A 27,817-nucleotide genomic window follows, 5' to 3' on the forward strand; every position below is an offset into this window, starting at 1 on the left:
CGTAACATAAGTACTTCTTAAAAGAGGGCTTTGATAATTGTTCAGTTTATTATATAATGAGTTTTGTAAACTCATATTATTAATTTCAAATGTACATGCACAAGGTCAAACACTCAAAATAATGTTTGGTGTGGTTATATATATATATATATATATATATATATGTATTTTTATTTATTTCAAAAACTTTTTTGAACCATTAACTGTTATAGCTATTTCCAGTAACATTTTTTCTGATATGAAAACAGCTTTAAGAAAAGATGAGATTTTAACATAACCGTGTTTTACAAAAGTTAAGAGGTTTTTGGGATTGTTTTTTGAAGATAACAGCTGTCTGCATGGCCATATAGAAAGATCTTATCTTTCTTCCCAACTCTCAAACCATTAGTGCATTTTACAATAAGAAGTCAGTGGCTTGTCATAGGCAATGAGCGCACTATCTCAAGAAGTAAATACAGATAATCAAACCTCTCATCACTGCCAAATCCAGTAGGTGAAAGTTAGATTTCTTCTTTTTACCATTTTGACACATTGCTGTGCAATAGCTTTTTTATCTATACAAGAGGTGTAATGAATATATGCATAAAGAAAAAGTTTTCAGTATGAGAATTGTAGGTTAAGGTATACTCAGATACCAAACCCTTGACTACATCAGAAATCTTCTAATAGTAACACACAAACACAAAATTAAGTAATCCTATAATCCCTCCAAAACAGTTTTGCCCTGTGTTTTAATCTCAAGCAGTACAGCTTCCACACAGGAGATATTTCATTGTACCTGATATATCTTGTTGCTGCTCTTGCTGTTTGCAAGCGCTTTAGATTTCATTTATTAAATCCAGATGCAAACAGAAAAACACAGCTTTTTAACAAGCGTTTTGAATCCTGTTTGGTGATCTCTTAAGACTCCTCTCCAGGAAGGAGAGGAGATCCATTCCACTGTTATACTGAGAAGAAATTTTTCTCTCTCTTCATTAGTCCTTAAACTGCAATGTCAAATCTGACTATAAGCAATTATTTTTCAAAATATGTAGCATTTCAGTAGCATTTTACTTATTTAAAATGCAACCCTAATTGATAAAAATTCTATTTCTAAGTGCTCAAACATGGTTTATGTGATTCTGTAAAACAGATGTCTTATCCTGGGCAAAAAGAAAATTAGGAATGCATCTTAATATATGAAAAACATGAGAAGCAAAGTAAAAACACATAAAAAATAAAGTCTGATGCTTGCACTGTTCAATTCTGCATTGCTTTGGAAGCATAAAACACATCCTCATTCTCCGAAGTGACATTCAAAATAAATAACTAGAGAATACTCTGTCCCTTCTGCAGTTGCTTAATTCAGGCATGTCAAACCACGGTCTGTGGGTGAGATGAAGCCCAGCACAGCCTGTGCTGTGGCCTGCTCCCTACCCCATGCTATCATGGAGGTAACTCTCTCCTGCTAGGTCTCTCTCTGCCTGGCCCTGGGCACACACCCATCATTTAACAATAAGTAAATCATCACTGTGCTGTTAACACTGTCTGAACTGAAATCAGGATGCTGCTAACTTAAGCTACAGCAAACAATTTCATGCATTTTAATATATTGTCTAAGCACAGTCGTGTGAATGGTAAAAAAATAAAAAATAAAAAATGCAGCTTTGCCTTCTGTTTTGATAAAAGAATTTGAGAATAAGTTCCAAGATTGCTGAAAAAATCATCAATCTTTTGATATGTTTGCAACTCTACTTTCAGTTTATATAAATGCATTAACTGAGGGGTGGCCAGAAGGGACAGGGAGGTGATTGTCACTCTCTACTCTGCCCTTGTGAGGTGCCATTTGGAGTACTGTGTCCAGGACTGGAGCCCTCAGTACAAGAAAGACAGACAGCTGTCAGAGAGGAACCATAAAAATGATCAGAGGACTAGAGCACCTCCTCTATGAAGACAGGCTGAAGGAACTGGGCTTGTTCAGCTTGGAGATGGGGTGACCTCATCGCAGACTTTCAGTACCTAAAGGGAGCCTACAAAAAGAGAGGAGTCAACCCTTTAAAGGGTAGATAACAGCAGAACAAGGGGGAATGGCTTTAAGTTGAGGGAGGTAAGATTTAGTATGGATGTCAGGGGGAAGTTCTTCACTGTGAGAGTGTTGAGGTTCTGAAACAAGCTGCCCAGGGAGGTTGTGGATGCTCCATCCCTGGAGGTTTTCAAGGTCAGATTGGATGGGGCCTTGGGCAGCCTGGTCTAGTATTAAATGGGGAGTTTGGTGGCCCTGCATGTGGCAGGGGGTTGGAAATTAATGATCCTTAAGGTCCCTACAATCCCATGGCCATCCCATGATTCTGTAAACTGTGAATTTTCAAATAGAGTGTATACAGTTGCAATCAGTCAACTCAAACATTTGATCATATCACTTTACTAGACACCTGTAAGATCTGAAGCTGCGGCCTATGGAAAACAGCCCACAATATAGGTGTGGGTGAGATATCACCCATTGGGTACACATGCTGGAGCAGTCTTTTCCTGAAGGATGGATCCCATGGTATGGACCTATATTGGAGAAGCTCTTGTAGGTTGTGGAAAGAACACACTGAAGCAGAAGTGAAAAAATGTTGGAGCACCTGAGACAGTCTTATGTAACTCCCTATTCTCCATCCACCTGCACTGCTTTTTCTTGTGTCATTTCACTCTTCACAACTTTAAACACAAATTTATGCAAAGTAATGGGTGACATTACACAGAACCATAAATGTAAACAACACAGAGGAAACTACTACGTTGCTTTTTCTTTCCTATACTGGCTGTACAATATTTATTTGCAGAGACTTAAGAGATCAGCTAGGTAGCTTTAAAATAAAAGCATGAATCTTGTTCCCATGCTTTATAATGTAAAAAGAAGTGTATCTTCATGCATGTTTTACCTACTTGAATTGTGCAATAATGATAATGCATAACAAAAGTGCACAATACAAGAAAAATATCAATTATACCTCATCTGAGCGCTTAGTGAAAGATTACTTATGTAGATAGTAAAGAAGTCTATTTATAATAATCCTATTACAGTGGAAGTCCAAGAACAGATAGCACAACTTGCTCACATGTCCATAGTAAATAATTAATTTCATTTCGTAGTGTCTTTTAACTAGTCATAACTCAAGTTATTTGTTGATTTTACATGAAACTGTCAGACTTGCAATGGAGGAAAAATGAATGAATCTAAATTGATCACCTTTGCCACATCTTTCACATATTTTAAGTGTGCCTTTAAAACTTTACTGCTTTAATAGAATGCTGAATAAGCAGTTTTTGCATTCCTGCAAACAACTCTGAATCTCTTTGGTGCTTTCTTTACACTGTAAATACCAAACATTTAAACTCATATCATTCTCAAAGTTTCTGACAAAGGTCATTTTCTAACAAGAAAAAAAAATACACATTGTGTTTCTGAGGCTTAATTTCTTTAAGAAATTCTTTTCTAGTGTTTTTAAGTTATATAGTGAAGATACCAAGACAGCATATCTGCTTTTATGGCATGATGTCACTAATCCTTTGCAAACTTCAAAGTATGAAGACAATGTATTAAATGAAAAGAGTCACAGATAAATTATTTCGAAGTCAATTCATCATACTGAGGCTCTGCCAAAGAATGGCAGAAACAATTATCAGCGTAGCACATTAAACTTATGAAATATTAGAAGAACTTATGAGTGGTTTTAACAGTAAAGGAACGACAACAAATAAATGGACAGTAACTGCAAATGTAAAATGCAGTTACTACTATCCATCAGTAACATCATTATTATAGGGTTTAACTAAGATCTCAGTTACATTTTTCATCTGTTCCTGCCTAAAATAAAATAAAAAAGCCTTTTTTTCCCCCAGAAAATTATTTTCTTTCTTTTTCAACAGAAATGAGAATGCTAAATATCACAGATGTAAGGTAATGAATATTAAGCTTCTAACTGATGTCTTGTGCCTTTCAAAATCTTCTTTTTACTTGCTTACGTACGATAGCTTAAGAATTGGGAATATAACCAACCAATTAAGTTTCTATGTGCTGTCTTTCATCATAAAGTTTTCACTTCCAAAAACATTTTATACAAGTACAAATAGACACAAATTAAACCAAAAGGCAACCTCTTGGCCAAAAGAAAAATGGTATTTCCTTTGATATTTCAGTTCTTAGGAAAACACGCTGGGAGATGCTGAGGTTGCAAGCATCTCTTTTCCTGACTATGAATAAAGAAAACTATCCTCCAGGTCATATAACTGAAAAGTGAATGTTTCTTTGTTGATACTATATACACATCCAGTCATTAGCATTGTCTTTAATCGCTAAACTACTATCTTAAGTAGTTAGGTTGACCATAAGATTAGGAATTAAGATTTCTTGTTGCAATCATATTTAAGAATGTTTATATTGTTTTAAAATGTCATAGTATAAAATTGTCTTTTTTTCTTTTAAGCACATCTTAAAAAAGAATGCATGTGAACATATTCAGTACTATTGTTTTATTAAACAAGTGGCATAAAACACAAACCATGGCATAAACAGTTTATAACAATATCTGAGATAGTTTACTGTGTCTTTCAGATGGAGATAACTTAAAACACAAGTAGGCAAATATTCCCAAAGCTTAAACAACACAGCATAATAATATATAGCAATATATTTAGTGGCAAATAAATTATTTCTTCTGTTAGGAACAAGGCCTTACACTCGATCATAAATACAATTTTCCTTTGCAGGGAACCTCGTTATTGTGTGAACAACTGTTGCTTGATACCAAAAACATAAAATGAACTACAGTTGGTGAAGCTAAGAGAAATTATTTACCATCATGTCCATCATAGGAACACTGCATCTGCATATGTTAATCAGATCCTTTTTTTGACATCCACCATGAAATGAAAAATAGCTTAGCACATTACCTTGGATAATCTTTGCATGTGTTCATAAAAAAAAAAAAGTCAAACCAGTGACTTGGTTCACTTCCCACTCTTACTAAAGAGGCCCAAGATCATTTTGAATAATGATTTCAACCAAATACCACAGTGAAGACTAATGTACATAGGACTAGAGCATTAACAAAAGAATTATTTGGTTTGTAAAGGTACAAGAAGAAACATCAGCTTTATGCACTGAATACATTTCAGAAAACTACTTTTCTATGATCCTGAAAGCCTCTGTTCAGTTTTTATCTAACACCAAAATCAACAGTTATTGACTTTTGAACTCTATAGCTACTCATATTTTCTAGTTTCACACATTCCCAGAAAAGTATGTTTTGACAGACTGAGCAATTCGTTAGCTAGTTCACATTGAAGCCTGACCAGACCCAGGACAACAGTGTTTCTCAAAAAAGATTTCCTGTGAGGCTTGATGTAGCAGACATTTTCAGAGCATGCTTAAAGCCATTCCTATCAGCTGCCCTTCCAGTACAGTAGAGTCCTGGCCTACATTTTCTTTTTAATTATGAGTTGGGATTTAATTCCCCTCCGTATTTTATCTAATAGACAAGGCTTTAGAACAAGACCATGGCTCCCCTCTCTCTGTGCATCCATCAAATTCATCTGCCATCTTCAGAAGGATTTGTTAAACTAATACAAGTTACTCAATGGACGAAGAGAGGATATTCTTTTTCCACTTTTGAGATTTTTCTATTCAGTGAAAATATCAGCATATGCTGCAACATGAAGGACCAGCTTTACTGCAGTCAGTTTCACCCTCCTATCAAGATTTTCCATGTTATTTATCTAATTAGTGTCTTCATATAAATGAGTAAATATTTTTGACACAAATTCTTTTTAAACAGAAGAAGTTTTTCTATGCTCTTTGAACTACCTTTACAATACCAATTCTGCATGTTGTAAAGCATGTCCCTTGAGCCTTGACAGCCACCTGGAGTGTTGAACATTATTCCTCTCTCTCCTCTGTTCTACTTAGCCCCAAATATGAGCAAAATTTCAGATTCTGAATACTTCACTCCCCCTACAGAGCTGTATGACTAAATATGGCTCTTAGGATAGAAGATCCTGAATCCCAAATTAATGTTAAAATTGCAGAAGTTAGGCAGAAAAGTAACTTTTAAACAAATTTATTTACAGAGTTTATACCTAAATCTTTTTGATCAAAATATTACAATCATAAAGAGAGTTCAAGTTCTCAAATTCTTCTCAGAAACAAGAATATGAAAAACAAATAAAATAAACTGAGCTGTATTATATACTGCATTTTATTGCAATACTGTCATTTTCATGAAGTTTTAAATATACAGTTTCAGAATGAAGGAATATAATTTCTCTATTAAGCAAATGGTTTACTTTGGTGAGACAGTGTCACAGAAAGTTCAATTTAGAAATTGTTTCAGTCAGAATTACACAACTGAAAAATAATCCACTATTATTATCTTCCTTATAGGTAAATAAATGTTCTGTTTTTCAGCACTGGAAAGCATTGATTATGGGGGAAAAATGCTATTGCACAGCACAGCAACAAGCCTACAGATCTTTATGAACTCCAAACAGGAGGAAAAGCAAAATATGTACAAATGAAAACAAAAACCATTTAAGCTATTTTGTTGTTGCTTTTTAATTCATCTTTACATGTGATATACCATCCTAAGGAAATGTCTACCACCTTTTAAATAAGGCCTTGCTCATCCAGGAAAAAAAAAAAAAAAAAAAAGGAAAAAAAAAGCAGAAAGACAGCAAGACAGCACTCACAAAAAAAAAAAACCCAATACAATAACAACAAAATACCTAAACAACAAAAACAAAGCAAACAAAAGTTCATTTTAATTAATGAGAAGAGTCCATTACCCATTATAGTACAAGATTTTATCATCTGTCATTACTGAGATGGTAGTCTATGCAAAACACTTTTCCTTCAGAGCATGTTAAAACAGACAGCACTGGAAATACATACCACTAAGCACACCTGATAATTTCAATTATTGCAATACTAATAAATTATTTATTTAAGAAAAAATCCAAAAAAGAAAGAAATCTATCTTTTCTTACAGATATGTGCCTTCCTGTCTGAATTCTCTCTAGAAAACAACTAGAAAATATTCATACCCAATTTTCAACTGAGGAAGAAACTGCTGATCTCCACTCAACCTCATACAATTTTGTACATATTTCCAAACTTGCTAGCATCATTCTTTCAATTTTTTGCCATTGAGGTTTGATGCTCTTTGCTATATTTTCATTATCCAACAAAAACACTGAAGTTCTTCAAGTCCTTATAATTTTATAATTAAGAGTTTAGTTATTCTGTTCGTGATTTTACATATATTTTTTTCTGTTTTGTTCATAACTATTTAATTTGTGACCAAAATTTAAGTTAACAAATAAGAAAATCCATATTCTATTGAATGTAAATATATTTTATTTTACTTGGAAGTCGATTCTCAGCTTTTAATCTTCAAATTATTCAAAGAATTTGCAATTAAGATGACACTGAAGAGATCTGATTTTAATTCATTGATTTTAACCTCACTTCAGGTATTTGTGTGCATAGATGAGATCCCCCAGAGCCTTCTCTAGGTGGGAAAGTATGAGTTCTCTCAGCCTTTCCTCATAGGAGAGATATTTCTGTCCTCTCATCAGCTTCATGGCCCTATGTTGGACTGCCTCCATTAGCTCTATGGAGAAGAGAAGGCCAGAACTGGGCACAGTACTCCAGATGTTGCCTTAACAGTGCTGAGGACAGAAGGAAAGGATTACTGCTATCTGTTGGCAATACCTTTACCATTACTCTGCCCAGGATATCATATAGCTGCAAATGATGTGATGTTGTTTAAACAAAAGTATTTATTTATTTAATACAAAATATATTTCCCCCCCCTCCCCCCAAAAAAAAACAACCAAACAAGCTTATTAAAATTATCTCCTCATTTTTTTTCTTTTTTATCCCTCTCCATGCGACAAAACAAGAATAATAATGGCAAATAAAATACATAAAAAATTGATCTTACCATGACAACTGGGTAGAGCCCTGTTCCATCCAGGTCTTCCATCATCTCCCATGATACAAGTTAGTGTAGAATATCCTTGCAGAACGTAACCGGCATCACAGTAATACGTGACAGTTGATCCTAGTTTATAGTCCATTCCCAGTCTTGTTCCATTCATTATATTTCCAGGATCAAAGCAAGATTCACGTAGCTTTGCTATAATAGAAAAAAATAATTCTGAATATAATATAAAGCATTACATATGCTTTCTGGAATTCTCTCAAGGTCTTCTTTGAAAACTGTATAGACATGTAATGACTTATTTATTTTACATTTTATATACACTTTAGAATTTTTTCTCTTCTGCATCAGTTTCCCTGTGACTGTAGCCATCTCTCCTTCACTTTAGAAACTTAACTCATTGCTTCACAGTGACCAAACTCACATTCCTTTTACTTTTGCCACGAAAATCCTAGAGTGTAATCACAAGAACCATTCTTCAAGACTTCACACTTACAGGTAGACTGGGCACATCCTGGTTTTAAGATCTATGGACTAAAAATTGATGTGTGGAGGAAATCTAAATAAGTGGTTTGTGACAAAACAAAAAATATGCAAAGAAGAATTTCTCCAAAACTAATAAACCCTAAATGAATATCTGTAACTATCTATAACATGATCTCTAGCTCAAGTCATAAAAACTGCACCAAAATAACTCATATTTTCAACAACTTTAGTATACAGAAGCATTTAAGGAAAATTAGCTATATTCTTCCATTAATGAAAAAAATAGTAAACGCATTAGAAAATGGTAGATGATTTTGTGCTATGTGAGATGTAATTCAGATATATATATATATATATTTAAATCAAGCAGAAGACAGAGAATCCAGATTATCTTCTTTATCATTTATGGGTATTGTGGTGAAAGTCAGGAGGGAATATTTATTTACTTTCAGCAAGATCAGTGCCAACTTTCTTTACCTGAGGAGTTGCTGAAGTCATAATTGCACTGCAGATTTTTGCCCTTCCAGATCTCTGCCAAAAGGCTATAGTAGCTTTAAATACAAAGATACTTCCAGTGATTCTAGCACTCCCTAAGCTAAAGTTTCTCAAAACTTAAGAGACTATATAGAAAAAATGAGAAAATATTTAATTTTATTTTATAAATTTTAGCTGCATCAGATATTTCTCACTACCACAGAGAAGATAATGAAGCAAAAATATTTCCATTTTGATTTCTTATTGCCACTTTATACAAGGTCTACTCTCAAAGTAATGCCTCATATTTTTCTGTTATCCCATGATATCAAAGGCAGATATTAGTGGTATGCCAATAGAGGCTGAACCTTCCCACCATTATTCCATTAGATTTTGTTGCTGGGTGACAGATAATAGCAGAGGGGCACAGTGACAAATGGTCATGGACATGGAAATGCACATGAAGCAAAAGTGTGTAATTGAATTGCTCTATGAGGAAGAAAATGGCACCCATTCATATTAATTGACACCCGCTGAACATTTGTGAAGACCAAACAGTAGATATGAGCACAGTGAGGTAATGGGTAATGCATTTCAGAGTGGCAGCACTGACAGTGGGCTGCTAGTACAGATTTTAAAAGAGCAGCACAAAGGTTCTTGATCATTGCTGGCAAAAATGCAGAGTTAAAGGTGATGTCTAAGTTGGAAAATAGCTGAGAATTTGCTCTATCAAATAGTGTTACTGTGCCCTTTGTATCTGTTGCAGTTTCCACTGAAATAAGGCATTGCTTTCAAAGCAACCTACATATTTTAATATTTATGAGAGTTGAGAAATAATATCTTACAAAACCATAAAAGTTTCATATATTTATATTTGAAGACAGAAACATGGAACAATCTTTCTGAAATTTCAATTTCACATTTTCCAAAAGAACATGAAAATCTCCTAATGTGGGATAACATTGCCATGAACACACATCTTAACTGAAAACTTGTTTAGCAGCAAGTGAGAGCTAAAACACCTAATTACAGTAACAATAAGTATTTTATATCCACAATGATTCATTTAGATAGTTGTAGTATAATGCATGTAATATCTAAATGTTTCCTGTTCTGAAAGGTAAGTCTTCAAAATACAGCATGACCTGTGAAAAGCAGGACAAACACTTCCGTAGCACTCATAATTCCAAAATCTCAGTGGAAAATAAAAAGTTAAGAGATTCAAGTTACCAAAAAGTCTGTAAGTCATCACATTGATATTAATAACTTTTACGTAAACCAACTAAACTGTCATTTAAGAAGTCTGGCAGATCATAGACCAAGTTGAAAATTATTTCAAGTTTGAATAATCAAATTCATTAATTCATTATACAGATACATTAGAGGTATAACACTTTGACAATAATAAGAATCATAGAATCCTCAGAGTTGGAAAGGGCATTTAAAGGTCATCTAAATCAACTCCTCTGTAATGAACAAGGACATGTACAGCTAGATCATGTTGCTCAGGGCCTGATCCACCTTCACCTTGAATGTGTCCAGCGATGGGGCATCAACCACATCTCTAGGCAACCTGTTCCAATATCTCACCACCTACACTGTTACAGACTTTTTCTTTATATCCAATCCAAATCTATCCTTATTAATCCTGAACACATTTCCCCTTGTTCTATCACAACAGACCCTGCTGGAGACAGACCCTGTCTCCTTCTTTCCTGTAGCTCCCCCTCAGATTTGAAAGACTGCTATCAGGTCACCTCAGAGTCTTCTCTTATCCAGGCTGAAGAGCCCTAGCTCTCTCAGCCTGTCCTTGTTCCATCCCTTGGATCATTTTTGTGGCCCTCCTCTGGAGGTGCTCCAACAAATTTATGCCTCTCCTGTACTGAGGACGCCACATCTGGATGCAGTATTCCACATGATGCCTCACCAGCATGGAGAAGAGGGGCAGAATCACCTCCTTCAACCTACTGGCCATTCATCTTTGGATACTGCCCAGGATAAATCTCACTTTCCAGGCTGCGAGGGCACATTGCCAGCTTATGTCCAGCTTTCCAGTCATCAGTACCCCAGATTTTTTCAGCAAGGTTGCGCTCAATACTTTTGTCACCAAGGTTGTATTAGTAGAGAGGGTTGCCATGACCCAGATACATGACCTTGCACGTGAATTTGTTGAACCTCATGAGGTTCATGAGGTCCATTGCTCAAGTCTGTCTAAGGCCCTCTGGATAGTATCTTGTCTCTCTGGTGTGTCAATGACACCCCACAGCTTGGTGACATCAGCAAACTTGCTGAGGTGCACTCGATGTCCACTGAATTACTTATTACTGTACTTCTTTAAAGCTTATATTGTGAGATTACTGTTGCTGAGTGTATGGTAAGAAATTTTTATTTCAGAATTCTAGTAGATCTTTGGATAAAGTATACATCAGCATTAAATAAAAAATTAAAAGGAGAAGAAAATAAAGCAACCTATTATGTCTGGAGTTTAAATCAAAAACTGAGGAAAGACATGATCTGTCATAGCATAAATTTTCTGTGGGGAACAATTACAGCCCACTAATTTTCCTTTTACCAAAGATATGGTTGTGACAGACTGCTAAATTTGCTGACAAAACACTAAATAATATCCCTTTAGAAACCAGGCTGTTGAGAGCCACATCCATTCTCTCAACAGGTGGAAGAATCTCTCGCCCATAGATGCTGATTCCACTATTGCTTCCACTCTCAGCCCAGAAGGCAGTTACCTTTCTTGACCAGAGGTCATGTTGCTGGTTCACAGTCAATTTGCTGTCCACAGGGCCCTACAAATTCTTTTCTGGAGAGCCACTTCCCTGGGCAGCCTGTTTCAGTGTTTGACCATTCTGTCTGAGAATAATTTTTTCCTAATATTCAAGTGAACCTCTCCTGGTGCAAGTTGAGGTCATTGCCTCTCATCCTATCACTGTTACTTAGGAGAAGAGACCAACCCCCACCTCACCACAACCTTCTTTCAGGTAGTTGCAAAGCGATAACATCCCCCTAAGCCTCCTCCAGACTAAACAATCCCAGTTCCCTCAGCTTCCCATAAGACTTGTGCTCCAGGCCTTTCACTGCTTCATTGCCATTTTTCAAACACACCATAAGGCTTCAATGTCTTTCTTGTAGTGAGGAGTCCAAAACTCAATGCAGTACTTGAGATGTACCCTCACCAGTATTGAGTACAGAGGGATGATCTCTCTGGTTCTTCTGACTACACTATTTCTGATACATAACAGAATGTCATTGGTCTTCTCAGGCACACTACTGGCTCACACTCCACTGCCAACTAACACCCATAGATCCTTTCCCTTCACACAGCTTTCTAGTCACTCTGCTCCAAGCCTGTGGCAATGGATGGAGTTGTCTGGCAATAGTGTACAACCTGGCACTTGATCTTTTTGAAGTTCATACTATTGGTCTTGCTGCATTGATCCAGTCTGTTCATTTAAACAGTAGTATTACTTTCCAGAGTACTGACTTTTCCCCTCAAACTGGTATTGTTCACAAACTTGCTTTATTACTTCAGACAGATAACCAATAAAGAGAACACTTTGCATGTTATTAACTAGCCACTGGCTAGCAGTCAGTGAGCTCTGCAACAACGTCAGTGTTCCACCCACCCTATCCTGCTCATGAAATTTGGCTCTCAGAACACTGAGGGACAGAATTTCAAAGGAAGCACCATATTAAATCATAGAACGGCTTAGGTTGGAAGGGACCCAAGTTCCAACCCGCCTGCCACAGTCAGAGTCACCAACCTCCAGATCTGGTACTAGACCAGGTTGCCCAGGACGCCATCCAATCTGGTCTTGAACCTCTAGGAATCGGGCAGTGTAAGGGATATTTTTTTCATGCACCTTTGTCTCATAGTTTGCTGTTGAACACAGACAAGTCCAGGCAAGTCCTGGTCAAAGTTTGAGAAATCCTTTAAAGATCCACAGGCCAAAGTCAACAAGAGGGATGAGTAGCAGCTTAATAGCTGATAAAAAGTCTTCTGTGTGGGCATAACCATATCTGCATGCTCAGAGGTGCTACACATAACTGTTACCTGAGTGCTCAGGAATGCTATACTGGCAAATATAAAAAAGGGACCTACAACCAAGAGGGGTGTATCTGACATACCTGCCTGCTGATGGACTCTTCTGGGCCTGCTACCTGCTTGTTTCTCCTGGACTTGCTGTCACTGCTTATTGCCTAAGGCCAGCTACTGCTGCTGCTCTCCCCTTCTCTCAAGGAGCTCTTCTCCCAGCCTGCATACGTATCTGGGATTACTCTGACCCAAGTGAAAAACCTTGCACTTTGCTAACTTGAACCTCATTGGATTTTTTGAATTTGTCAATGTTTCTCTGGATGGCATCCCTTCCTTTTAATGTGCCAACCACACTGCTCAAAGTGGTGTAACTGCCAAACTTTCTAAGGGTGCATTCAAGCCCATGATCGACACCACTGATGAGGATGTTGAAGAGCATGAGTTGCAAGACAGATCTTTAGGGGACACCCACTCAACACCAGCTTCCATCCAGACACAGTGCTACTCAGCACAACCCTCTGTCCACAGCCTTCTAACTGATTCCTTACCCACTGAACAGTCCACCTGTCAAATCCACACCTCTCCAATTTAGAGATAAGGATGTGATGAGGGGACCACGTCAAAGGCTTTGCACAAGTCCAAGCAGATGATATCAGTAGCCTTCCCTTTGTCCCCTGATGTCACCATCATGTCCATCATAGAAGGCCACTAGATTGGTCAGGGAAGACCTTCCCTTGGTAAAGCCATGGAGGCTATTTCAGATCACCTGCTCATCCCTCCTGTGCCTTAACATGCCTTCTAGGAGGTTCTGTTCCATGATTTTCTCAGGCACAAATGTGAGGCTCACCTTCCAGTTGTTTCCTGGGTTCTTCTTCCTCCCTTTCATATAAATGGGAGTGATATTTCATTTTTCCCAGTCCCTGGAGACTTGGCCCAAAAGCCACAACTTCTCAAACACGATGGAAAATGGCTCAGCCACCACATCAGCCAGCTTTTTTAGTACCATGGGATACGCGTTACGCAGCCCTATAGACTTGTATACGTTCAATCTCATGCACTGATCTTAAACTTGCTTTGCCTTTACAGTTTTCTTGTTTCTTGTAGTTTACAAGGCTGCGCTTGATCATCACAGCACTGATAATTTGTCTGTTAATGAGTAACCATTTCAGCAGACTCTACCATGGGGTAGATAAGCCTTAGGATATTACTTGCATGAAGAAGTTGTCATGAATGCACTCAAGGGATACTCTGGATTAACTGTGCTCAGCCACAATATCCTTGCAGCTGTTAAAGTTTCCAAGGAGTACCAAGGTCATGCTTCTTTCAAGTATCATGTATTTTCTCTATACTAGCTTGCCTGTTAGTCATCTACAACAATATCGTGTGCAATCTGTTTCCTCAACCACTCTCTGCTCTTGAAAATATTAATTGCCACTCTTGAAGTCTAAAATGACAGCTCTTACTGAAAGAGTTTTAGAACTTCTAAATATACATCTTAAAATCACCCTATCCATTCCTCTACCTTTTCCCTCCTATTTTTGGTATGTCACATCATAAATATCTCCACACTATAGATTACCTGTCTAGTCATGAGTAAAAAAGACACAAGATTCACAGAACTTTCTGCTGAAAGTAGTTCGCTATTGTAGGAGTCACTATTTTTGGTGAGTTAATTGCATGCCAGATTTCCTTTGCAAGTGTCACATCTACTTTATTTAAATATTTACAATCCTTTCACAGCAATGTTAGAATAACAGGGTGAGTAACAGATTACACAGGTGGAAATATTTCCTTTCTTTATTAATGCATTACAGTTGGAAAGATTACCATGGCAGAATGGAAAAAGAGACAGAATGCTCACCTGTATCCAAAGATCTAGGCTTATAGAAAAAAAAACTCCACAAAGGAGGAATCTCCAGGAAGAGATCCTTTCACCGTGGCAGTCAGCCTTTAAAAGGGGTCTAGGAGTCTGGCTCCACCCCTTCTGGTCACACAGGTGAATTGCCTTCACCTGTACGCCCATGGCTGAGCCAGTCCTTTCCTCAGGTGATCAATCAGTGCTTCAGGCCATGACTCAACAGTTCCCATACATAGTGCGATGTTTCTTTGTTACTATAGCTGGAGTTTTTTGTTTCAGGTTTCAAACACATTTTTTCCAGCTTGCCTGATTAACTCTTTACATTATATAAATTACCTTTGCATTTATTAATTGGTTTCAGAATAAACTGAGAAGAAAACCAGTCCAAAGACAGTAAGATCAATTGCTATTCCAGCAACATCCATGTTTTTTCTCTAGTTGCCTTTACAGATAATTAGAAAATTGTTATATTCATTTTATATTGAATATGTCCCATTTTCTTGCTTATTATGTTATGTCCTCAGAGATTTCTCTCTGAGATACGTGGACAGATCTACTGTAACCTCTCTTACATAAGTCTAGTCCCATATTTTCAACACTGGTGTTGACATAATTTCATTTTATAGGAATAATAAATTCAAATATGACAATATGTCTTACTATATAAAGAAAAAAATAATAAAAAAAATCCTGTTCTCAAAAAAACATGTATATACGTTCTAGTGTTTTGTTATGGTATCATTATTTCTGAAGTATGTAAACTGATGTTGCCATTTTTTTTCTGCTAATTTTGTATCATGCATTTATCATGCACCTTCTAAATGAAATCATATACTATGATTCTGTCTTTAATTAGTATGCTTGTAATTGTGTTTTGTATGTATAATAATGCACATTATCATATCTGTAGACAAAACTAAAACCTCACCAGGCAGACAACTATGAGGAGATAAAGTAGATTGAAGTTTATGCTTAAGAATGCTTTGAATACAAGAAAAAAAAAAAAAAAAAAAAAAGTTATTTACCTTTGTACTCCAGGTGGAACCCTGTGAAACTAACAGATCCATCACTCCGAAAAGCCAGATGCATGTTGTTTGAACTGCTTTCTATCCTCTCTGGAAGCTTGCTATCTTGAAAGCTCCCAATCAGTGGACTATTACTGTCTGGTCCATCATAAATATAAAGAAAATCATAATTTGGTTCTATACTGAAACTGTAGGAAAAAAAAAAAAAAAAAAAGAAATATTAGATAATGTAAGCTTTGTATAAAATTTTTGTATAATCAATGAATATTAAGATGTTATAATTACAAAATAAGAGAGTTTAGCAAAGCAGATAATGATAACAAAAAAGAAAATAAATAGAAAGCTTACCCCTACCCTGGGCTCACTTACAAAACTCCAGCAGAAGCAATCTCCAGAAGAGATCCTTCCCTACTACTAACCAGCTCTGAAATGGGTGTAGGAGGGTGAAGCCTGGCTCCACCCATTCTGGCAGCACAGGTGAATTGCCTTCACCTGTGCTCCTCTGGCTGACTCATTGCTTGCCTCAAGTGATCAAACAGAGGTTCAGGCTGTGACTCAGCAGTTCCCATACGCATTTTCTTTTAGTTAATGCAATTAATTTAGTTAATTATGTTGGCTAAGTAAGATAGCTTGTTAATTTTGAACTATAATATTATCTGGGGGCAGGGTGTTAACCAAATTTCCTTGAGAAATTGATTGTGTACAAAGGTAAAAAAAAAAAAAAAAAAGACTGGTAGTTGAAAAATGGGGACAAACCATATTTTGTCCCTAGTTGCCACTAGGTCCTGAAAAAATGAATGTAGGCATTAAAGACTTGGTCTATCTTCTTCAGTGAAAATACTTCTTTTAACTTCTGTATTACTTAAGTAATGTTTCCTTCAAAAGGAATACAAGAGTGGATGGCTTCTATTTTTAGTTTGTGTTTGAATTTAGAAGAGATTCCTGGAATAAGTCCCACTCAAGAGCCATATTTGGCAGTAAAATGTGGATTTAAATTTTTTTTATTCAGTGTTTGGTTTATTTAAGAATGTATATTTTCCTTAATCTAGAATTTTTTCCTTACTCTGTGTGTCATTACTGAGGCAAATCTCAGTAAGTGCTCTAATTTGTTGACCAACTTCTACTAAGCTTGTCAGCTTCTCTCAGAAATCACTGTAACTGCTCAGATTTTATTAATGACCTAGCAGTATCTAGGGATTTATCTGGAGTGTTCACATACAGTACTGAATTGCACTGTAAAACAGTGATTGTATTCTAAGTTTTAGGGTCTTCTATACCTAAGTATGGAATAGAAATAACAGAATGTTCTTAGATACTCATTTACTTTATTATACTGATTTATGTCAGAAAATACTTTCTTTGGAACAAATAATTTAGTTTGCACTCTGAATCATTCACCTAAACATGAAATACTCATTGAATCTGTTTGTAAATGAAATGACTTTGTCCAGTCTAGTCAAACACAGAATGTAAAGAAAGAGTTCCATGGTACAAAATAGTTCCCATTTAATATTGTAAGGGAAAAAACAATATATTTATCAGCAAATCACATAGTATATCAGTAAAGGCCAAATGAAAATAAACAATATGAAAAACATCACTGAAATATGCATCAAACTATCAGTGATTAGAATGAAGACAGTATTACACAATTTTCAGCATAAACAGGATTTAAATTTGAAGGGACATTACAAATATAAATTTGCTGTGATAACTATTTTTCATATATAGTAAACATGCATAATAACTTACTTTATGTGTTGCATACAATATACAGAGTAAAAGTTCATCTGTGGATTCCATTAAGGTCAATTTAATTTAATATTGCATTGTAATGAAAGGGAATGTTAAACCTTTTCCCTTTAATAAGCAGAGCAATGAAGTATCCTATTGCTTATGAAATAATAAGGACTAATAAAACTACACTTACACATTTTTGATCTTTTTCTTAAATATCAGGTGACTGTCTCGTAGAAAATATGACTCAGTCATTAAAGACAGTCTTGCTGGTTGGGAGTCTTTTTGGTGAGTTATTTTACACAGCAACTTTTCAGGAAGAGAATATCAGTAAATTGAGAACTATCCCAATACACATTAGTCAGAACAAACTGAGAGTCCTTTAACTGAAGAGTAGCTACCAGGCTCCAGCTCTGTGTGCATTGAATACTGTAATATCTTTGATGAGATTGCTGACACAGATAGCAATTATTTCTCACAGTGATAAGTAAGTATACCTGACACTATAACACAGAGCTCTGAACAATTGCCACTAGTGGAGTCACAAACATGATTTTTAAAATTATGAGAAAGTTTACCTGATAAATGCTAGTGATATAACATAGTCATTATTAACAGTGATAGTCCAGTCACAATCTCGGCTGTGGGGATAAGGATGAGGGAAGTTTGGTGAAAGTATAAAACCTGATGAGCCAGTCAGGTTTCCTCCACAGGGAGCTGTGAATAAAAATAAATTGGAATTGAGGAAAGAAGGTAAGAGAAAAAGAAGCATGTATCAGCACTATGTTCACTGACATTTAATGTTCCTTAAAAGTTAAACAATAACTGAAGTATTTACAAAGCTTAAAGAGAAACAAAAGCTGCGTTCACATTTCTCATTAGACCAGTACTAGTATTACCAAGTAGAACGTGTGCTTAGAACTTTGTGTCCTTTCCTCCCTCCTTAACAGTATATCAAGGCTTTTCTGAAAACACCATAAACTTGAGACATGCTCTTTCTGCAGACATAAAAAGAAATGATTGGATAAGAGTTTTACTTTGAAAATAAGAGTTTTCTAGTCATCTTTTTTATCTTTTTTTCTTTCTCTGTGTGCTTGAATTAAATTCACGACACAAGGCCTAATTCCCAATATAACTGCCCATCCAGAAAGAAAAGCATGTGTCAATCTACTAGGAAAAATGTAATTTTAATGCATTACACAGTGAAAAATAGAGATGTAGATTATATTTTACCTATCTTCATAAACCTCTTTGTAAGCCAGTGTAGTATGTGATAGCCAGTGCTGTATGTGATAACCTTAGTATTCTTTGCTTATATGTAATTACAGTACTTAATCTAGAACCTGTTAAAACTTTAAATAAGATAAGATAAAGTGTGTTAAAGATAATTAAATGTTTAAGATAATTAAGTGTGTTAAAGGCAAGAAAATACATGGAAGCTAAAAAAGTGCTCCTAGCAGCTGAGGTTTCTAGCAAGTTCCTTCTTGTAATGTTTGCTGAAGACCACATTATCAGGGATGGCAAAGGAAAGTGAATGCCCACATTCAGCTGATCTCAAAGCTGCAGTGCAGTTTGGTATTTTACAAGGCCAGAAGCTCTTGTCTGATTATTTTAGATGCCCTCATTTTTCCCCACCTCCTTTGAGAAATTCCTTTCAAGCAGTCCTTTCTTGGGATTGTTAGAGTAAGTATACTATCTCATATAAAAGTCACTCAAGACAATACCACTGTAATTGGCCTATTGAACATTCTCCCAGCTGCACTTTCATGGAAAATTCCATTTTCCTTCTTTACTGTACCACTACAATTGCAGATCCTATTTAAGAGGCTACCCATCGCAACGCCTGGAGATTTTCAGGCTTACTGCAGCTTCTATGCACTCAGGCAAAATCTTCCATCATTCTACATAACGGTATTACATTTGATTGCATTAAAGAACATACTGGGTAAATAAGTATCACTACATTATTTACCTAACTATCCAAATGCGACACATTTCATTATTTATTTATAACTTTGCCTCTAAGTTAGGTTTTGGAAGTTTCAGTTGAGAATTTCTTCCTAGATCAGTAGTGATAAGGATTTACCTGAGAAGTGGTTATTAGAGGGCTGCTATTTACTAACTACTTATGTAATTTCTTAATATTTTTTCATGATGAGTCAGTTAACCAAGTAAATCCTTCCAAAATTCATTCAGTATGAGCTTTGTTATTCTGGATAGCATTAGAGACTGAGATAATATTTAGAGATAAAGAATATATTTTCATTTTTACTAACAAAAATATTGTTTTCGTAAATTATGAAGTCTGTACTAAAGTCAGTAATGTGCCATCTTCTCTGTTTCCAGTAGTATCCTATTATAGCCTTTGATATTTTTTAACCTGACCAATACATTTATTCAGTGATGTGCCTGATGTTTTGTAAATGCAGGCATACAAACTATAACCAAATCCTATAGTTATCAGCATTCTTCAGATTTTGTGGGAAAGGATCATTACATTGGTTTTCTTGCTTTCCTTGTCACAGATAATCAAACTATAAATAACATAAGCTTAAAAGGTAAAGTATGAGACCTATGACCTCCAAAAGTAATGTATCCTCTTTATTTTCATGGACACTACAACAGATGCAAAGAGCACAATACTACTACATTATTTTTCAGATAGTCACCACAATGAGCTTGACAATGTTTTTGTCAGTAATGAACAAGAGCCTGCATTCAAAACAAACTGCAAGAGCAGAGGTGACCCACTATTGCTGTTATTACTATTGAAACACGCTACCCAATTCCTCACTGTGCTCACATCCACTCTTTGGTTTCCAGAAACATTCAACAAGTGTTGAGAAATGCCAATGGGTGCCATTCTTTTCTTCATGAAAGAATTCAGTGGTGCATTTTTGCTTCATACACACTCTCAGACATCATTTTGTCAGACTCTCCTCTGCTACCATCTGTCACACAGCAATAATACGTAATGAAATACTGCTGGGAAGGTTCAACTTCTACTGCCATACCACCAACATCTGCCTCTGATGTCACAGGCCAACATCATAAAACAGGAAGTATTACTTTGAGATCAGCTCTCATATTGCACTAATAATAGGGAAAAATTATTTTTGTAACATTCACTGAAGATTTATACAGAATAAATAATGAATATGTATTAGTTTCCTAAAATAAAGTTTGTAAAGAAGTGTGATTAATTGCACAAAATTTCAAAATTTTGGAAACCATTCTTTGATTGTCTTCTGCATACCTATGCAGACTGGTGGGTTGGGCTGCCAGAAGTACCGATTTTCTACCTGAATGCAGGTTATCCTCTCATCTCCTTGCAATTCATATCCAGGGTCACACTGAAAAATCACAGTGTCTCCGGGTTCTCTTCCATCCCCATTTCTAGTTCCATTCATGGGGACACCAGGATCACGGCAGGCAGTAGCTACAGAACCTATCAGATAAAGGGAGAAAAAAAAATCAGCTTTTCTACCCATGTTAGTCATATTACAACCTTCTAATCTGGTTACTCTGCAAATCCAAAATTTTATTACTCCTAAAATTTCAAAAAATCATTCAAAAATATATGGGAAACAGTATGGCTTTTATATATATGTATATGTATTCTTTTTTTTTTTTTTTGCTTGTTTTTCCTGTGGAGTCAATATAACAAGGGAGAAACATCTATTTCTGTCCTAGACTCTTAAAAATTGAATGTGGTAGACTGGACAGGAATACTGCACCTGTACATAAATCTTTTATTACTCATAGATGGTTTGTATTAGATATGTAACATTTACCCCAAGAATAAATTTGTTATAATGAATCTTATTTTGACACACTTGGCATCATATATTCACCGTAAAAGGTGGTAGAGGTAATATATTTTTTACTATTATTATAAGACATATAAAATTATCAGAAAAAGAACTTTCAAATACAGAAATATATATTTTGGAGGGACAAGGTTAAAAAATAATAGTGCAAGAAAAAACTGGAGAAGGAAAATCGGAGTATTATACAGCACTATAAAACTAACATATTTCTTGAGAGCTGACAGATATTAACTGTATACTCAAATGGAACTGCTTAGTTACGGCTTTCCATAATTTCTACTCTAATTTTTAGTTTCTATTTCACATGCCTGACTCTAGACCATCTTTAATACTGTTCACAACTGTAATTTGTTTGCTTGCTTGATTTTGGAAGAGGGGTCTCTATTATCATTATCAGTGTTATTTGCTCTGCATATTCTACTTTGCATATCTTCTTATTCTGTTTATTTCTGATCTTTTTTTCATAATCTTTCTTCAACCTACTTTTTATCTCCTACTGAAGTTTATTTATTGTTTTACTTATTAAGTGGATATTCCAGCAAAAGGAATGATTACTCCCCCTCACCCTCCTTGCCCTTGGATCTTTAGAGATCTAATCACAACTTTCACTGTCCTACACAAAAATTTGTGAAGCAAAATCTTCAAGAGCAATAAGGTCCCAAATAACTTTGCTATCATACCTGAAATGCAGTCTTGAAATTTTACTACAAAATAAAAGGAACTGGCTATCACAGTTCTCCGTATGTTCATATAAAGGATCTAAAGTTCTTTGTGACTCATGAAATAGATACTTAAATTAAGAAAAAATAAATTGATTTTCATCCAAACATTGTAGAATTGTAAGTCATTTCTATCACTGTAAACAAAATATTACAAAAAGAAATTTCTTAAGTTCGGGTCATCTTGAATAGGCCATAAGGTACGATTTGTAAATGTAACATGTTAAAGAGCTAGAAACTATTTTGTAGATGGGAAAATACATGCTTCAAAAACTATTACGTAATACATACAGCACAACAGATGCAAGAACAATGGTGTGTAGTACAAAATTTTGTGGTGTCAACTGAGAGATTTTTTTTTTTGTTAATAAGGATAGAGAAATGCTCAAAATTATTTTAGTCTATCCTTCAGTGGTGAAAGTCAAGTGCTCAAAGAGACAATTCTTAATCAAGAGATCCAGCTTCAGGTTGAGGTAGAATGAGACTAGATATTCAAATTGTCCAATAGATGACAGATGAGGGGATGCATTAGACTTACAGATCCAGTGTGTCTACTTTGCTGGGTTGACAGAATGCTTTTCAGTATCAGCTTTTCACACTTTTGAGCTAGTATGTTTTGGAAATTAAACTCTGGGTTGTTCCTACCTCTATTTACTTTTAACTCTGAGACACTGAAAGTTGGAAAAAGCAGACATCTGAGCTACACTAAAACAACTAAGAATGTCTGATTATGAGCAGTGTTGCCAGTACAGTGATTTCCATCTATAGATCACTCCCAGACTTTGCTAATACAAACAACAAATAAACAAACAAACAAAGGATTCACAAGTGAGATCTAATATCTCAAATATTCAATCAAAATATTCTACAGCATAGACTTTGAATACAAGACCACCAATTCTGCCAATACATTTTCTGGAGGATTACTTAGTTTTCCTCATTCCTGTTACTTGAAGTGGCAAAATCTTGCTTTGCAGATTCGGTAGTCAAGCCACATAGAACATCTTCTCCTAAAAATTATTTAGATTAGTCCTAGGAGTACTCATATGAACAAATTCACACATCCTTAGTAGTTAAAAGTCAGAGAAGGGAATAACTTAAACCATCATTTGACTTAATTGTACATGTCTATAAAAATGCTCCTATACAGTCACAGAAACCATTAAAACAGCATTTAATTGGGCCCAGAAAGATTTCATATTTGTCTACAGATTTTGTTGATATGGAGCATAAAACATTTTTATATATCTGTTTAATAATAACATATCAGTGTACATTGAAACAATCAGATAAAGTACTGTAAACTGATCTTTTCTGCTACAGAAAAGAATATGTTAATGCCAGGATACAAAAATTTCTCATAGTTCATGAGCCCAAGCAATTTGATGTGTGACTAATGTCCCGACCTGACAGCTCCAATTTCATGCAGGAAAGATATATTGCAACACAATATTAAAAGAGTGACATTGCACAAATAAACTTCACTGATGCTGAGATCACTATAATAAATGTCAAAATTAATGATTTTCCAGCTTAAATGTTTCTGTGATTTAATAGTATCGAAATAATGGCACATGAGAGATGAATAAAGATATCTTACTTTCTGCACAGATGATAAGTAGTGCTCAAACAGTTTGCAGATATACAGAGATGAGACATCCCTGTAGTATCATATTCAGAAGCTGTTGAAAACTATAAAAATAATCACATCAACTCCAGCAAGATCTTACAGTACACACTTCAAGAATACTGAAGTGACACAAATAAAACAATTTGAAGCACACACAGTTACTGCTCTTTTTTTTTTTTTTCACTTTGATGTTCCAGTTCTTTTTTCACTTCTATTTCTCTCTCTTTTCCTTTCTCTCCAATGAACTACTTCTAGCTTGGTGACTTGAAGCAATGTCAGCTGAAGAAAATGTTCCATTGTGCTTAATACATTTGTCAAGTTCTATGATATACAGTTCACATCTGTGAAATATGTACTCATTACCTTCTTTTTCTCCTTCAGTTTTCTTACAGACCTGTTTTGTTTATTTTTTTATTTTTTTTATTTTTTACAGAATTTATTGTCCAAATGATGTTATTACTGCTCATTACATTGTCATTTTTCCAGGATGTATGGAGACTCTACATGCAGACAGTTCAGAGAAAGTAAGCTCTAGCAAGTATTTTCTGTTTGTACATTACTTTCTGGCTGCTGTAAACCTTTTATTCTTCTTATTATTTAAGGGAAGCTTTGTGTTCTCCATGTGTATTTTGAGAGTGGTTCTTCTTATTTAGACAGGATGTTCCAAAATCATTATATTGCTATCCTGTTGTTAAATACCCAGAGGTTCTCTTTTTATTTATATAAAGTCTTAAAATACTCTTCTTAATTACACATTTTTAGACTTTATTTTTTATGTTTTGTGTGATATGGTTTGTGTTATGCTCCTTCTTCACCATCTTCAGAGAAGACCACAGAAGCTGAAAAAGTTTTAAGTTTATATGAAGATTTCATAGTCATTTCTTCCAGAAATTCAAGAAATGCTGATTAAATTATGATTTTCTTTTTACTATTTATATAACATATCAGCTTTTCTAGGCTTTCCTCTGCTTTAATTTGGTATTTTCTGCCGTTATTAGTTTTAACAGATAGAAATTAATCTGCAAAACCAAACTGACAAATTAGAGAAATACTAAAGCACTAACATTTTATGGGTCCTTTAAATTGTTATTTTAATAAAATATTAAATAAAATATCTCTCCTTTTGAATGAAACTCTAAAAAACATTTTCAGGTAAAATATTGGAACTTTAACATTAACTACTTATGGCTTTATTTCCAAAACACAACCATTTAAGCACGTAATTCTATTCTTGATCTTCATATATCCTTTTTTTTTTTTTCCAATTCACCTAAATGACAACCTGAATAAACTCAGTACATGGTCATAGAATCACTAAGGTTGGAAGAGCTAAGATAGAGAGCAGCAAAGGGGGAAAGGAACCTGGGTGTCTTGGCGGACAACAGGGTGACTATGAGTGAGCGCTGTGTTTTTGTGGCCAAGAAGACTAATGGCTTCCTGGGGTGTATTAAAAGGGGTGTGATTAGAGGTTGAGAGAGGTTCTCCTCCCCTTCTACTCTGCCCTGGTGAGACCACATTCTGGAATATTGCGTCTAGTTTGGGGCCCCTCAGTTCAAGATGGACAAGAAACTGCTTGAGAGAGTCCAATGCAGAGCCACAAAGATGATAAAGGGAGCACAGCATTTCCCTTAGGAGGAAAAGCAGAGGGAGCTAGGTCTCTTTAGCTTGGAGGAGACTGATCGGTGACCTCAGTAATGTTTACAAACATGTAAAGGGTGAGTGTCATGAGGGTGGAGCCAGGTTCTTCTCAGTGACATCCAATGATAGGGCAAGGGGCAGTGGGTGCAAGCTGGAACACAGGAAGAGAAAGCTTATTTATGGTGAGGGTGACATAACACTGGAACAAGCTGCCTAGAGAGGTTGTGGCGACTCCTCTGGAGACACTCAAAACCCACCTGGACACATTCCTGTGTGACTTAAGTGTTCCTGCTCCGGCAAGGGGGTTGGACTAGATGATCTTTCAAGGTCCTTTCCAATCCCTGATATTCTGTGATTCAGTGAAGATCATCCAGTCCAAGCATCATCCCATCACCAGCATGCCTACTAAACCATGTCCCTCAGTGCCACATCAGCACTTTTCTTGAAAACCTCCGGGGACAGTGACCCTACCACCTCTCTGGGCAGCTTATTCTGATGCATTACCAAACATTCTGAGAAGAATTTTTTTCTGTTATCCAAACTGAATCTCCATTAGAGCAATTTCACTCCATTACCTCACATCCTATTGCTAGTTGGAAATAGAGTATCTTTAAGGTCCCCTCCAATCTAAGCCATTCTAATAGCCTGAAAAGATGTTGACTCTCATCTCATTACAACTTTCTTTCAGGTAGCTGTAGAGAGTGACAAAATCTCCCCTGAACTTCCTCTTCTACAGACTAAACAATACCAGTTCCCTCAGCCGCTCCTTGTAAGCCACGCGCTCCAGATTGTTCACAGCTTCCATGCCCTTCTTTACACATGTTTCAGGGACTCAATGCCTTTCTCATAGTGAGAGGCACAAAACTGAACAGTAATCAAGGTACGGCCTTACTAGTGCAGAGTGCAAAGGGACAAGCACCTCCCTGCTCCAGCTGACTGCACCATTTCTGATACAAGCCAGGATGCCACTGGCATTCGTGCCACCCAAGTACACTGCTGGCTTGTGTTCAGCCGGCTATCACCTCCATATCTTTTTCTTCATACTGCTTTCCAGCCATTTTGCCCCTAGCCTGCAGCATTGCATGAGGATTCTGGTGATTGAAATGCAGGACTCGGCTTTTGTCTTGTTAAAAACAAACAAACAAAAAAAAATTGTGAACCTAAGGAATTACAAGTTTTATTCATGGTTTCAAATAAATAAATCAGGTGGAAAAGAGTCACTCTTTCATTACAAGTCAAATATTTTACATTGTCTTCTCATTCATATACTTCATTCTTCCTTCAAATCATCATATATGTACTCATGTATTTTTTTATACATGTTGAAAGAATGAGGGTAGGGAAAAAATGAGGTAATACGGCTACCAAGTATACAAAGCACAAGGTAAACAATGTTATCATTACAAGATACATCAGTCCATGTTAGAAACATTTCTACTGCTTTACAAAATGGTGGCATGAGATCATATCTTGCTATACTTGAAAAAAAAACACTTAGTGAGCAGCAATATGGTAAACATAGACTTCATTGAATTATTTCTTATATTTCAATTCAAAAAGTGTATGAAAGGATTTAATGACAGTTAAACAGCTGTTTTAGATTTGTCAGCATTCTGCCAGCTGGTAAAGTCAATAAGATAAAATAGTGTTAGAAGGCAAAAAGGAGGACACTGCTGTTCCTGCAGTGCTGTTTCCTGTTTCATCCTACACAAGCACAGCAAGAATAACATTCTGCTTAGATGTCTCTGAATGCAGAAATTTTCATTGATTAGAAAAGGATATCACCCCCTTCATGAAAAAAACACTAGTGAGAACTGTAAGCATTCCTACGCCTTCCAAACCGCTTTTGAAACAAAACATGGATTTTATGTATGTATATATATATATATATATTTATATATATATAAATATATATTTATATATATATATATAAATGAAAACACAGCTTTACAACAAATCTATTAGTTTGGTCCATCTCTTTCCTTCCAAAATTAGAAATGTCACTTATTTCAATTGCTGCCAGCAGTACAATTATCTGTGAGTGAGCCAACTCATAAAAATAAATGAAGGAATGAATGATTCATCAACTTACTTGAAAACTGTATGGCAAACCCAGATTTGCTGATATAAAAATCTGTGTCAAACTGGATTGTTACTATGTTGAGTGTACTGTGAATGCCTTCAGGAACTAGAGATCCACTAATTTCCTTGAGTAACATCTCATTTTCAGGTGGTCCATCCCAAACTCGTAGAATATCATGCGATGCCTCAGTATCAAAAGCAAGAAACTGGAGGCTGTAAGAACACCATGTTATTATTGTCAGATTTCATTCTACTTAATAATGTAAAAACACCCACATACAAAACAAAACAAAACAAAACAATAAACCTAAACCAATGAACCA

General features: G+C 35.7%; 1 protein-coding gene across 2 annotated transcripts in view; it reads right to left on the minus strand.

The window, feature by feature from the left end:
• Positions 1-27,817, minus strand: part of CSMD3 (CUB and Sushi multiple domains 3) — a 512,773-nt gene that overhangs the window by 123,234 nt on the left and 361,722 nt on the right. For both annotated transcript variants that reach the window (XM_052703606.1, XM_052703607.1), the window contains 5 exons: positions 27,505-27,707; positions 20,852-21,043; positions 18,174-18,312; positions 15,859-16,046; positions 7,968-8,162 (listed from right to left, as the gene is read on the minus strand). In XM_052703606.1, coding sequence (XP_052559566.1) covers positions 7,968-8,162; positions 15,859-16,046; positions 18,174-18,312; positions 20,852-21,043; positions 27,505-27,707 — 917 coding nt within the window. The remainder of the gene's footprint in view (positions 1-7,967; positions 8,163-15,858; positions 16,047-18,173; positions 18,313-20,851; positions 21,044-27,504; positions 27,708-27,817) is intronic.

The sequence above is a fragment of the Tympanuchus pallidicinctus genome, unplaced genomic scaffold (genome assembly GCF_026119805.1).
Source record: "Tympanuchus pallidicinctus isolate F22 unplaced genomic scaffold, pur_lepc_1.0 scaffold5, whole genome shotgun sequence".
Lineage (NCBI taxonomy): Eukaryota > Metazoa > Chordata > Aves > Galliformes > Phasianidae > Tympanuchus > Tympanuchus pallidicinctus.